Consider the following 15,181-nt stretch of genomic DNA (forward strand, 5'->3'; position numbering starts at 1 on the left):
TCTCCCTCCATCCCCCCATGCAAAGAGACCTATAGCAATGTTCTAGAGGACAGAAAACATGTCTTAGATTATAGTGGAACCCCTCCCTGACCATTAAGAAATATTCAAGAAAGATTTTGTTGGTTGAGAAAAGAGAAACCAGCTGAGCTCTTTCTTATAACAGAGAAAGCATTCATTTATTGACTTTTTGATATAAGATAAGGATGTTTGTTAAAAAGAGGAGTTGAACCAATGATTACTAGCATCGTGCCATTGAGTCTGTTTCCCCATGATGCTCAGGCTGGAGAATCTCCAAAAAGAACCAGCTGGATTGTGACAAGGACTAGGGATCACAGGGGATACAAACCACCATGCTGCAACCTTGGAAGAAGATCTTCCTTTCTTCCCCTTCTCCCCTCTCTCCTTCCCTCTCTTTCTTCCTCTCCTCTTCCCTTCTTTCCCTTGCTTATGTCAATGGCAATGTTCACCTGCCCAGATAGGTGACTTAGTCAGTTTCTTCCTGGAATACAAATTGAACCCTTCCCCCACCCTTCACGTCAGAGAATCCTATCTGAAAACTAATGACAGTTAACCAGCACTTGATAACCTCTCTGCTTCCTGGTTGGTGAAAGTTCTTTTCAAGATAACCCACAATAGAGTGACTGAGGCCCTGGATGAGGAAACAGTCTCCATATTCTATCACCCTGGAACCCCTGCCTGCTCCAGCCTCTCTTGCAGGAAGCACACAGATTGGGTTGGAGCCCTGTGGAAGTGAGACTCATCTAAGGATTCTTTCCAGTCTGAGTTACCTTTTCCAAGTAGACAAATGCTGTTTTTTATTCAGGGCTGACAAATCTTGAATCTTGTTATGGCATTTCCCTAATGTTATCAGGAGTGGGTTTGGCATTCCAAGCAAATTCAGATAAAAGGATGATTTTTTTCCTGTCATTTATAAAAGGTATTGCTTATTAGTAGCATTGTTTGCTAATAATTGTCTGTGTCATTTTCTGTTACAGCATCCAGTCATGGCCTATCTCTCTCATTTATTCCTGGATTCCAGAGCATGCTAGGCCATTTTGTATAGAAGGCCGTTGATAAATACTCAGAGAATGAATGAAGGAATGTCATGATGCCTAAAACATGGGAATCTAGCAGCAAACAGGCAGTGGCCCATGAAGGGAGTATTGCACAGACAAACCTTTGCCATAGCATTTTCCTTTCTGGGGAAGAAAATGATTTGAGACCCAATGTTTTTGGCAAAGAGGTCACAAAGAAGAGCATGGATTTCAGTTTGAGATACTATATTAACTTGTTCACCAAAGATATGATCATAATGTGTCATTTCTGCTGACAGAAACAGTAACAAAAATTCTAGCATGGGGTCTAGTGACAAGAGGACCTCCTACAATGTTGGCTGAGTAAATGACTTTATTGCATGAACTACAGCAGTCAGAAGTGACAAGAACAAAGTCTATGAGAGCACAAAGAAAGAGGTGAGCATCTCTGGGTAAACTGTATGGAGAAAGGTAGAAAAAAGTCAACTGGAGAGGAGACTTTTAGGAAGGGAGACTAGTACTAGAGGGTGTTGGGGAGAATCAGAAGATATCCATCCTCTCTCCTGAAGGTATATGACCTTCATTGCACATAAATTAGGCTTCTATAACCCTGATGTAAGACTCCCACTCTGTAGGCCAATTTCAACCGTGACGTTCAAGGGGAAGATGCCACTCACAGAATCCTTCTCCTTTGGCCCTTAAGTGGGTCTCAGGGTGAGTGCATGGTACCAGTCTCTTGCCTTGGGATGCTTTTTCAATCTAGACACAGCTTGTACTGATGCGTTCTGACCTTTTGGTCTCACACATCCTGAAGACCCCACTTACCCTTGTTTTCTTTCCAAAACATTCCTATTTGGTCCAAGCTACTTCCAATGCAACCGAGATCTTTGATTAATCCATGTATTAGATGGGTATGGGTATCATTTGAGACATGAAATATTTCCCATATTGACTTTAAATATCCGTAATTATCCTTGATGGTTAAGGCAGTGAAGGCAAACATTAAAATGAAAATAAGTTATCTAGAGATATGGAGGTCGTAGGAAGGAAGAAATCTTTAAGCTATCATCCATTAACACCTCCATGTGATTACATCTTTCCCATAACCTGGCAGAGATTTTTCATAAGGTCCTGAAAGGATAAAAATGGAAGAGGACTTTTTTTTTAACAGAAGCGTGCAAATCATGCTAAACACATTGAGAAGAGGGGACCTCCTACGTATAGGCTGTGCATATTTTGTGTGTGTATGTGCTTGCATGCATCTACACCCCACTAGACAATAGGAAGAGAAACTCCATAAAAGGATGAAAAGGAGGCCAGAGATCCACAAAAATAAAGACTTTCACAGGGCAGTTCTATCATCATCAAATGATTATTATTGCAAATAGCTATAACTTAAAACCTATACAGCTTCAGTATTTTCATGTATATAAAAGTTATATTCACCTGAGAAATAAAAACTAAATAAAAAGGGATCTAAAATTACTTTAGGTACAACCACTCTGCTTAAAAAGCTAAACAATGATCTACCATATGATCCAGCAATACCACTCTTGGAGATATAACCAAAAGACTGTGACACAGGTTACTCCAGAGGCACCTGCACACCCATGTTTATTGCGGCACTATTCACAATAGCCAAGTTATGGAAATAGCCAAGATGCCCCACCACTGATGAATGGATTAAGAAAATGTGGTATCTATACACAATGGAATTCTATGCAGCCATGAAGAAGAACGGAATGTTATCATTCGCTGGTAAATGGATGGAATTGGAGAACATCATTCTGAGTGAGGTTAGCCTGGCCCAAAAGACCAAAAATCGTATGTTCTCCCTTATATATGGACATTAGATCAAGGGCAAACACAACAAGGCGATTGGACTTTGATCACAAGATAAAAGTGAGCGCACACAAGGGAGATATGAGTATAGGTAAGACACCTAAAAAACTAGCTAGCTTTTGTTGCCCTTAACGCAGAGAAACTAAAGCAGATACCTTAAAGCAACTGAGGCCAATAGGAAAAGGGGAACAGGTACTAGAGAAAAGGTTAGATCAAAAAGAATTAACCTAGAAGGTAACACCCACGCACAGGAAATCAATGTGAGTCAATGCCCTGTATAGCTATCCTTATCTCAACCAGCAAAAACTCTTGTTCCTTCCTATTATTGCTTATACTCTCTCTACAACAAAATTAGAAATAAGGGCAAAATATTTTCTGCTGGGTATTGGGGGGGAGAGGGAGGGGGCGGAGTGGGTGGTAAGGGAGGGGGTGGGGGCAGTGGGGAGAAATGAACCAATCCTTGTATGCACATATGAATAATAAAAGAAAAATGAAAAAAAAAAAAGAATAATTCCTCAATGAAAAAAAAAAAAAAGAATTAACCTACAAGGTAACACACACGCACAGGAAATTAATGTGAGTCAACTCCCTGTATAGCTATCCTTATCTCAACCAGCAAAAACCCTTGGTCCTTCCTATTATTGCTCATATTCTCTCTTCAACAAAATTAGAGATAAGGGCAAAATAGTTTCTGCTGGGTATTGAGGGGGTGAGGGGGAGAGGGAGGGGGCAGGGTGGGGTGTAAGGGAGGGGGTAGGGAGAGGGTGGAGAAATGACCCAAACATTGTATGCATATATGAATAAAAAAATTACTTTAGCATTCGAAAAATAGTCAGGAATGTCAAAATTGATGTAATTCTGATGAAACACTCTATTAACTTGTTAATCTTTGACAAAAGTCAGTGAAATTAAATTTCCTCATTTCTAAAATGTTACCAATTCCTTCTTTTTCTAGAAAAAAGTCATAGAAAAGGCTTCCATGACTGCTAGCTATTAAAAGGCTGGTGTACACAGTGGTTAAGAACTTTGATGTGGAAGGAGGATTTTTACATATTTAGAATCGGTGAGGTTGGGTACAAACCTCCAGTTCTGAATTTTGAATTGGGTTATTAGTATGAATCCTGATGTACTGAATATTTAAAACAGTCCTGGTTCTATTTGTTTAAATGCCCAGAAATAGTGATCCTCTAGATAGTAATAAGCAATTCCATTATGTGCTGATTGTGGTTTCTAAGTACAGTTCCTATGAAAAGGAACCAGGTCTATCAAAGATGATTGTGGTCACCTCAATGAACTCAGGAGCCACTTCTGAAGTTCATACTGGCTACAGATGGGCAAGCAATAAAGATAACAACTGCACAGTTTCAGCACACATTAACTCTGTTTAAAATCCATGAATTCCTGTTGGATGTGAAAAGAGAAAAACTCATGAGACACCTTTAGAAGATGCTGGAGAACAACGGCTTATTTTGAAAACTAGGAAAGAATCAAACCCTCGCCCTGCATTTCCTGCTCAGAGAACACCTCAGCAAAACCAAATGCTTGCTGAGAGGAAATTATCAAATAAATTAGAATATCACCATTTGTAAATTCCATTGAATTTGTGGATCTAACCAATCATTATTCATGATTATCAACACTGAAAAGAGACAATCATTTTGTGCCTCAGGATGCTCACATGCTATCTTTCTCATGATGTAACACTGACACACACCACACATCACACACCCCCACACCCACTCAACCACACACATAATCTATTCTGAATCTGATTCAGGCACTAGATCCAACTATGAATTTATAGAACTATAGTGGCCAAGGGAAACACATTAAATGATACCACAGGGAGACAATATAACCAGAAAAACCCAGACTATGGGAAATTTTATAGAATAAGCGATCTGGTTTATTAAGCAACAAAACCCAAATATGCAAACATAGATTAAATGTGCAACCTTTAGAGAAAAAAGGAATTTAAGAAACTAATCTCAATACATGGCCTTATTTGGATCCTGATTCAAGTTGGAAATATTGGCCACTGACCTAAAAGTCAGTGAATCAAGGAATTATTGCTATTTTTAGATGTGATCATGGTATGATGGTATACTTGAAACCTTATTCTTTAGAAATATGTATAAAAATATTTACAGATGGATGGTTGTGATATGAAAGCTGTTCCAAAATAATTTGCAGAATCTAAGGGAGGGGAAATAGATAAGCTAATTAGTCATAAGTTGAATGTTGAAATTAGGTGATGCATACATAAAAAATTATCATATTATTCTCTCTAGTTTTTATACATGCCTGAAAATTTCCATAAGAAAAAGGCGAAAAAGAACTCTGCTTTCATTTAAATGCGTGCTCCGTCCATTGCTAGCAGTGCTATGTAATTGCTTTTGCCTCATTGTCAAATGGTGATATTAACACTGCCTACTTTATGGGGTTATTTGTGAGGACAGGAAAAGCTAATCAGTGTAAAACTTTAGAAGAAACCTATTGCAAACAGTATGTGCTTGATCAAGTTTTCTATCGACAATATTGAAAATTATTATTATTATACATTGTCACATAGGTTCAACATTAAAATAGTCCTAGGAAATGTAACCACTGTTAAGCAGTGAGTAACAGGTGGGAAGCACTAAATATCATTTTTAAGGGAAATTTGGAACAACCTGTCAGGAGCAGGACCCATTACAAAATCCGCCAATCCATACCAGGAAAGAGGATTTTTCTTTGGTTCTCAGGGCAGGTAAGGTTGAGAGGACAGACAGTCCTTTTGATCCCTCCAAGGTTTATCAGCACTAAACTAGGATGGTGATAAATTTCTCCCCACTGGATCTCAACTGTTTGTAGGTAAAAATGCTCCTCTATCTAAATATGCTAGAATCAAGCACACTTTCTCTGCACAGGATCCAAGCTACAACTGTTCCTCACCAAGCAAACGGCTGTTGAGCATTAACTCTGAATGGAGCATAAACTAGTGAGGAGGGAGACTCAGTGAAGAGCTTTTAACTTGAGCAAGAGGCAGGTAAGCCTGATTCTGACATTAGTCACTGGCGCTCCAAGGCCATTGCTTTTCAAAGGTTAATGTGACATGCATCACCTAGGATTTCATTAAAATACAGAATCAATTCACTCTGGGGTGACACCTGAGATTCCACATTGCTGACCAGTCTCAGGTGATGCTGGATGAATAGTCCATGGATCAGAGTTGTCATAGCAAGTTCCTAACACACCAGGAAATGACCTGACACATGCTTCAGTAGGACTTCGGCTTCAATGAGTTGGATAACAGATAACCAGGAACATATTTGATCTAAAGTATTAATTGGAAAAGTTTGTTTGTGATTCTTTGGCTTTGGTAAATTTTCCATTTACCAAAGTGAATGGCTCAGGAATTCATTTTTACGTGTTAAACCCCTAGGCTAAAACCATTTTAAAGGAGATTTTTAGCTATCAGAATGTCACCAGAGAGAAAACCATGTAATTTAATTCTCTAATTAAGTCTTCTTGCCTGCTGGGAAGAATTTAGCATAATACTAATATTAGATTCATTCCCTTTCACCTTTTCTTCAGCAATGTGTTGTAGGAATTAATATTTCACAAACAGGTCAATCATTTTGTGAATTCAAAGGTTCCAATTATAAAAATAATTGACTTGGTCCAAGTTGAACTCTGAGTTCTGTGACACTCCAGTGTCATAGAAGGAAGACCCTTTTCAGAGGCTCTTGATGTCTATTTTCCACTTAAGCCTAAATAGGAAAGGAAGAATGACCTGCCTGGGTCATAGAGGTTGACACCTTCTCAACCCCTCTTCCTCTGCTGTGATGTCCATACCACAGTCCAAGTTAATATTCCCTAGGAAGTTTCATACGAATGTTGGTAACATTCAGTATTTGTGCTGAAAATTGGTTCTGAGGTTAAGTAAGTTTGGAGAGCTCAAGTTAAACAGACTTGTTGACTCTGCTCCTTCCCAGAGACCTTAACATATTAACGTATATTGATTGGAACCTCCAAGAGGGATCCACAAAACACCAGCTTCTACGTTTGGCTTGACCATAAATCATGTTTTTCAAGAATCGTTCCTTGTGAAGTGTTGGCACACTTTGCCTTGAGGAATACTGATCTAGGAAAGCTGACCTTGGATGAACAGAATTTAGTAAACTCTCATCACCCCCAAGGTAGTGAAAATCTTGTGTGGGTGTGAGTGTTTGTGCCGGGTGGAAGATTTCTAGAAATGCAAGGGGTTAATAGAAACCCTTTTGGACCATAGGGATTTAGAGGGAAAACCAAGTTTAACAAAAGCCACTGACACTTGTTATTTAAGACAAACCTGGTTTGCATCCTGGTTCCAACTCTCCCTGGCTCAATGACCATGGCACGTTACATAACCTCTTTACAGCCCCAGCTTCCTGATGTACAGAATGGGGACAGTGACAGTTCCTATTTCTTGTGTCATTGTGAAGATTGAGCTAACCATGCCAAGTCCTTAAGTGTGGGCTCAAGTTTCTTACTGCTATAATTGAACTGAAAAGTTCTTTGGAAAAGGGAGGCAAAGAATCAGGGCAAGGAACTCTGGAAACCTTCAAGAACAAATAAATTTCCTTCTTTTCACATATGATTTTATAGTTTTTAAAGGACAAATATCCTGTAAGAATTCAGGGTGAGAGTTTGAGAGACTTATTGAGTTGACTGATAGTATGAATGATCTTTTCACCAGATTTCATTCCAGTTAGATCCCAAACTAACTGTCTGATTAATATGCAAAAAAACTGGGTGCTGTTGTCATAGAAAAAAAGAAAAGTCTGCGGTTAAAATGTAACGTCATTGAAATGATAAAAAAGATTCAGAACTGCATGAGGATGTTGAAGTTAGGGAGGGCAAAGGGGAGCTTTGTAAGCAAATCCATTTATTGCTCTTACAACTTAAAAAAAATGAAATAGGATAGAAAAGAGAGTCTCAGAGTGCCCTGCCTGTAGTCAGGCTAAGGTGTTAGGCTTACACACTCATGCACTGTTTTATATATGTGTGTGTATGTGAAGTGGCTAATATGTATACATTTTTTTCTTTTGGGAGGTACTAGGGATTGAACTCAGGGCCTGGCCAGTCTCTTTGCTCTTTGTTTTTTTACAAAGGATCTCACACTTTTGCCCAGGCTGGCCTTGGACTATAATCCTTCAACCTTTCATCACAAGTAGGATTGCAGGCCACTCCTGGCCTCAATATTTCTTACTTATCGCAAATAATGGTTTAAAAGATTTCAGATCAAGAAAGCAGGTCCTAGGGCCGTGAGCCCAGGAATAGATTGTCCCTGCTTGTGTAGGAGGACTTTGTAAGCTTACACCAGATCTCGCCCTGCCTCTTTGTAAACACTGGGGTGATTCAGTAAATGCAGGACAGACATGAAGAGGGGTGAAAATCTGAGAGGCCAAGTTCCAGCTCAGGCATTGACTCAGAGCCTGCGATCAACTGGCAGACAGCTATCGTAATCACAGTAGAACAGTAACAATGATTGGTAAGGGTGGCTTCCAGTTCCAATGGGAGCAACTACAGCCACAGTAGCAGCTCTAGTCACCATTTGTTATGTAGGTAGTAGTTAGAAGCCCTATACTTTGTTCTTTATTTTTCCTTGTCCCATTTCATCTCTAGCAAAGCATTCCCATTGATAGGACAAGAGAACAGACTTTTGAGTACTGAATCAATCACACACAAGGGATTTTATGAGAACTTTTCACAGGTGCTCTGGGATAGGAAAGTGAGGCAGGATGGGCTGTTTCCTCCTGAGAAATGTCCACCTGGGTAATGGAACTCCAGTTCACTAGAATGTTTAAGGAGTGGAACATTTGCCTGACTCACTCATTTTCTCCTCAAAGGCTGGAAGAGTTAAGAAAAACGATAGAATTTTCTTCTTTTTCATGGGTACAGAAGAGTGCTAGATTAGAAATCAGTACCCAAGAGAATTTCAATTGAAAATTAAATTTCATATCCAACTTCCATTAGTCAACACATACTGCTTCCAGAATCCATTGATATTAATATCGACTACTAGTCACTTTCTATGTGTCTATATTCATGCTGAGTAATTCAGGTACATATCACTTAGACATAGTCTGTGAGGAAGGTGTTAGTTTTATCCGCATTTTCCAGATGACAGAACTGAGGTGTGAGAGGGTAATAATTTGCCTAAGTTGTCTAATAAGTGATAGAGCTTAGTGTTTAAACCCATCTCTGTTAAACCCTAGAGTTTGAGCTCAAATCCATCAAATAATACTGGTTTCCCTATGGCATCCATGGTAGCACAAATGGAAGTGGCAGAGGTCCCTGCCCTCAAAAAGGCTTAGCCTTGTTTACAAGGCATGCACAGGTGGGAAAATAGTTACTAACATCTTGTTATAGCTTAGGAGGGGTCAAAGATTCGTGGAGGGAGAGATTACCAGAGCTGACCTGGCAGAGTGAGTAGAATGGCTGAGCTCAGAATTGAGGGTTGGTCTCAGGAGCATCCACATGGCTTTTAGACTCCTTGATTTCCACCACAGAGTGGTTTATTCAGACAAATAATGAACCTCATTTAGGAACTCTGAGCTCTTCAGCAAGTTTTCTTAGCCTCAATTTCCTCATCTGGTATATAGACACAATACCCATCTAAAGAGCTCCTGGGAGGACTGAGTGTGAAGTGCTTGGAAAAGAGGCATCCACTCTCTTCCCCTCCACCTACCAGCTTACGTTAAATTTTTCAGTACCATTGACCTTCCCACTGAATATCTTAGAAAGTGCCTACCTGCTGTGAGAAGCCCTTCACGACACATCTTTGCTTGAGGTTGGTCTCTCCATCCAAGTTGGCGGTTTCCAGGTGGCAGATCCCACTGGGGTCCGAGGAAAAGAGGAGGAGTAGATCTGCTGGGATGATCTCATTGCACTGCACTTGGATGAAGTCTCCCACGCGTACATCCTTCCAGCGCTTCTGCACATAGCTTTGTTCTTTCCTTGGGTGGGATAAAGACACGGGTCTCAGTGGGCCTCAAGTTCCCTCAGGAGATTAATGAGTCAATGGAGGAAGGCTCCACTGGCCCCTAAATATCTCCTAAGTCAGTGTGTCAGGAGACTTCTCTGGATTCTATCTTGTCCCAAATGACAGCCATCATAATCTCTCTAGGACAGTGAAGCCCAGTTTATGGAATCCCAGTAGTAAAATATCTATCCTTGTGATTACTCAGAAATTTGGTCAGGTACTGTGTTTAGTCCTTGCATCCTACTAGGAGAGAAGTTTTAGCAGGAAATCACTAAAAATGTCATATTAATGGTAGTCTTAACATATATCTTTTATCAGCATAGCCAGTAATCACCAAAGAAAGCAAAGTTGCAAAGAACTCTCTCTTAAGTAATCTGATCTATCTCATATTCTACCTTTAAATATGTAGGCAGTAAAAGAGATTGAACTCAGGGCCTCACGTTTGCTACCCCAGTTCTCTACCATTTGAGTTAGGCCCCCAGGCCTTTATGCTTTTGTTTTTTAGGTAGGGTCTCATGCTTTCACCTGATCTGGCCTCAGACCTATCTGCACCTCCCTAGTAGCTGGGATTACAGGTATGAGCTAAGAACTATTTGAAGGCATTCCTCAGGTGTTCTATAAAGCCTTTTGGATATGCTGAGCCAAATCTATCATTCCTGGTGCCCTCAGTTATTCCTTATTTTACATAGTTTCAAGATCTCTCCTGGAGTTGCATTTGGAATGTTCCCCTTTAAGTGCAGGATTTGAAACCAAACCAATATTCTTGATTATCTCCATCAAAGCATCCACTGTGCCCCACATCACTTTTCTAAAATGAACAGGGGCAGACATGCTTGCTTTGTTTACTTCTTCCATTTTAGAAGTATGTTTGTTTGAAAATCTGTTTGTTTAGCCAGGTTTGTGGTGCACACCTATAATGCTTGCACTTGGGAGGATGTGGCAGGAAGATTGCAAAATAGAGGCCGGTCTGGGCTACATAGTGAGACTTTGTCTCAAGAAAAATCTGTTATATATTTAGGGTGGGCAATATGCCATCAAGAGAGCCATTTTAATTGTCAAACACTCCATCATCGCTCTGTTGATTCAGGAGAGGGTATTTTTTTCTGTAGAGGAGTCTGGGATCACCTGTTTTCAGGTATAACATTCCTTCAAGTCATCCACACTCTCTGTAAGAAAAGGACTTGCACAGAGAAGGAGGGGTTGGTTTTCTATTGCATTTTATTTTATTCTTGAAAGAAATCCTTAAAAAAAGAATTCTTAAATATCATCAAGATTGCCCCAAGGAACAAAGGATCCTGTATCACTCAACTTATCTGCATCTCCCCTTCCTTCCTGTTGGCTTCTCTGCCCTACTGGATGACACCTTTGGGGCTGTAGGATATGAGCTCTCACAATCTCAACATTCCATCTGATATTTGAGATTGGGTTTAGGAAGAACACCTCTGACTTGGAACAACATCCTGACGACCACAGCTACCAGAGCACACTGGTCCCAAATGTTTCAACAAATGCTAGCTGGGGTTGCCACATTCACAGGCATCACAAAGTCAAGGCCAAGGCTCCATTATCTATAAACACTGAATTTCATTCTCTCCCTGATAAAGGGCTCCTCTGCTTATTGTAGGGTGTAGGAAAAGATGATGGAAGATGGCAGACTCTGGAGATGAGCTAAGCTCATAGACATATTCATGAATAGTCCCTTTGTGAACTGAGCTGGAATGTCTTCATGTCAATCCCCATCAAGATACAGGAATCACAAGATCCACAGAGCCACCCACACACTGAAAGTCAGAGCAGTCTCTGTTTTCTGTTATTCCTTGAGTCCTAATGAGGCCACCTCTGCCCTGGTAACAGTTGCCAGTGGTTCTTTTAGCTGCAATCCTGTCTTCCTAGGAGGTGTGTGAAGTGCAATATTCCCAGTCAGTGCTGGACACCTGCTCTCCTCAAGACAGACACTGCCCATGTCTAGGGTTGTGCTTCTCAATCGGAACCACACATCTCCAGGATTCCCTCATGGGTGTCCAGGAGTACTGAATCTATGGGTGCAACATGATTTTTGAGTATTCATTAAAAAAAAGAATTTGGGGGCTGGAGATGTAGCTCAGTGCTTGAGTGTTTGCCTAAGCATGCATGAGGCTCTGGGTTCAATCCCCAGTACCACAAAAAAAAAAAAAGAATTTGGGGGAGATAGTTTGGTAATTTAACTAGTTCATAAGTTAAAGAATTATATTTATAATAACCTAACTATATTTATGCTGTAGAATCAGAAAAAAACTTTATAGGACTTTTAGGGATTAAAAAAATGAGACATGAGGGATACTTCTTGCACTTGGCTACTTTGGGGTCTACTTTGTCTCCTCAGCTGCCAGGAGTGCATCTGTGGAGAAGTCAGGGACGCACAGGCCAAGGGAGTCCAGCCAGGGAAGGTGACGAGTGACAGAGTCTAGCTGAAGCGTGAAAGTGGCATGCTTCTGCACTGACTAATGCTCAGATGTGACCAGCAGCTGGCCGGGAGCCGCCTGTGGGCGTCACTCCCTCATTAATCTGGCCTGTTTGGAACAGCTGCCCCAGGTGAACGCATCCACACACTCTTACTTGTTCCCCTGCTCAGTGAGTCTGCACCTGGGAACCGAATGCTATTTTAGTTTCATGTGATGTACACTGCTGCTTAAAAATAAGACAAATCAACATGGCTTGGGACAAAGACTCCATCTGGCAGATTCTGCCTTGAGAAGAAATTAAGCAGTGTGATGTTAAACAGCTTTCCAAGAAGAGAGAAGGCGTATTACCTATCTTAATAGAGGTGAATAAACAGGGAGAGAGGTTTGCAAGCAACTGTATGCCAGGGAACAGGTGAGGAATGTGCTCAAGGCTCCCTTTCTCCAGTTCCTGGGTTTTATACAAAGAATTTTAGGGAACTCGAGATTTATCAGGAAGATAAGCTGTTTTATAGAACTTCTGAGCTGACCTGGGTGAACCTTCAACAAGCTGAAATACCAGGTCCAGAATGTTTCATGTGGCCAATGGGGAACTCTAGGAAGAATGGGCTCAGGGTAGGGATTTGAATCCCAGCTTCATGTCGGGTGAGCTATTTAACCTCTTGGCCGGAGTTTCTTCGTGTTCCACTTGAAGGCAATATACACACTTGCCTGAGAGTTGTTGGAGTTGGGTGGTGACATGCCACATGTAAAGGACTGAGCACAGGGCTTTGCCCTTAGTGAACATTCCTTAAATACAAGCTTCTTTTATGATGATGATGACAAAATGATTGAAGGTAGTATAGTGAGGGTTTCCCACTATTCTGCACCTTGTTTTTTCTTCCTCATGCTATTTTATGATACAATTTACATTCCATGGCTTGGGTCCAGGCAACAACCACCTGCAAATGCCAGAAGCTCTAAAAATCAAAACCTCTCCCCAAGCCCAGAAAAGAGGGGACAAATCTCACGGTTCTGGAGTGTGGCCACTGGCACCAATTTCCAGAAATATCCATCCTGAAAATCTGGGCTGACCTTTAATTCCACCCCATTTTTCTCAGTTGAGGAAACTAAGGCTGGGAGAAGGCAAGTAGAATGACTAAGGTGCACAGTCACAAAGCTCAGGCTAGACCCTCTGCTCTTTCCATAGCTCCCAAGAGGAGAAGTGAGGACCCCATGATGATTTAGGATTACCCTTAACACTTAGTTGTTGTGCTAAGGTTGATCCAGCATTGTGGAGGAGTGAAGAGCTTTGGTGAACTGGATTTGAAACCTGGAACTACCTTTTACATGTAGTGTGACCTGGAACCTTTCATGTGTTTTTCTGGCCCTTAGTTTGTCTGTCAAGTGAGAAAAACCTCCTGTATAGGAGTTAAGACAGTGTATGAAAAATACTTAGTTACCTCACAGCAAATGGTATTTACAGTGCTACCGTTATTGCTGTGGTTGTAAATGTCTGGGCAGAAGGACTCATTGCTGTAGAGACAGCAGACTAGACACTGTCACAGTTGTCTGTTTCCATTAGCTGGTACAAAGCGGGTGGGGAGAACTTGTGGTTGGAGGAGGAGCTGGTGAGAGGGAGTAGGAACTGAAAAAGGACAAAAAGTGGTATGGTTTTAGTCCCTGACCGGACCCCAAAAATGTCAGAGAACATCCATGAAAGATGGCCTGGGCCTGGGGTAGAGGGTGGGTGGTACACTGGACTCTCCCTGCTTCACTCTTCATGGCTGTTGCAGCTACCTGTCTGCTAAGGTCGCTATGTGGGGGCTTGACCTGGAGGACTTGGGGAAGGGAACTGCAGAGGCCAGAGGAATATTAGGAGGCCAGGACCCCTGGCTGGGCTGGAGACACTGAGGGATACTGATCTACTCAGCTTTCTCTGGGGAGGCCTGAAGGTTACATAGGAGGACGGAAGTCTCAAATCAACAGGTTGGGGTTAAGTGTCACTTCAGTGGGGTATTTGTATTAATGTGGCCATATTCTCATCTAGCGGTACCTTTGAGTGGCCATGCAAATATCAGGATATTAAAAGCCCCAGGCTCGGGGGGATTGTCCATTCCTGACCTCATTGACTATGGCTGCCACATACAGAAGACATAACAGAGCACAGAATGTCACCATGAGGTGATGGTCATGGCACACCATGCTTCAGAGGACAGGTACCCACAGGTGCTTTCCTGCAAGGTCATGGCCATGGGTCACGGAGAAGCAGCCTGAGGGTGTTTGAAGGCATGGGACTCTGCCCCCCAAAGCCCTTCCTCTAACTTTGGTAGATTCAAGTCCCACCTCTTTCTTTTCACCCCTGGGCGCCAAACATCAACAGAGCACAGCTTGTTGCCATGCTTGCTTGTGTGTCAGACTTCTGTGTCCCAACTGCTTCATGCATCCCTTATTTTCAGTGATGGAATAAGCTTGCTGGGAGCTGGGACGGTCTTAGGTCTTACAATTATGCAATTATTGCATCTGTGAGCTGAGTATGGTGTCTAGCTCATGGTAAGCACTCAGAAAATACTATTGATTATATATATATAAATCTATCTATCTATCCATCCATCTATCTATCTATCTATCTATCTATCTATCTATCTATCTATACCACACATATGTTTACGCATAAACACAACATAGTGGGATGAACGCCTTTCTGAACTGTTACCCATGTTAGCATCCAATCGACCTCATTTTGTTATAGGCTCCCCAGTGAAGACTTGAACTAATAACATGTTTGTGCACTGTGGCTTACGTGTATGGAGTGTCTGTAATGAATCCAGCATAACCAACATAGCCCACTAGCTGCCTAATAATGAAACCAACCTTTC

The 15,181-nt window shown here is 41.4% G+C and overlaps 1 protein-coding gene across 13 annotated transcripts in view; it reads right to left on the reverse strand.

Annotated features, from left to right (window-relative positions):
• Nucleotides 1–15,181, reverse strand: part of Atp10b (ATPase phospholipid transporting 10B (putative)) — a 316,710-nt gene that overhangs the window by 75,742 nt on the left and 225,787 nt on the right. For all 13 annotated transcript variants that reach the window (XR_012442621.1, XM_074057703.1, XM_074057702.1 and 10 more), the window contains one exon: nt 9,655–9,859. Coding sequence is in view for 12 of the 13 variants with exons in the window: in XM_074057703.1 (XP_073913804.1) it covers nt 9,655–9,859 (205 nt within the window). In the remaining variant the exon portion in view is untranslated. The remainder of the gene's footprint in view (nt 1–9,654; nt 9,860–15,181) is intronic.

Source organism: Castor canadensis, chromosome 16, assembly GCF_047511655.1.
Source record: "Castor canadensis chromosome 16, mCasCan1.hap1v2, whole genome shotgun sequence".
Classification (NCBI taxonomy): domain Eukaryota; kingdom Metazoa; phylum Chordata; class Mammalia; order Rodentia; family Castoridae; genus Castor; species Castor canadensis.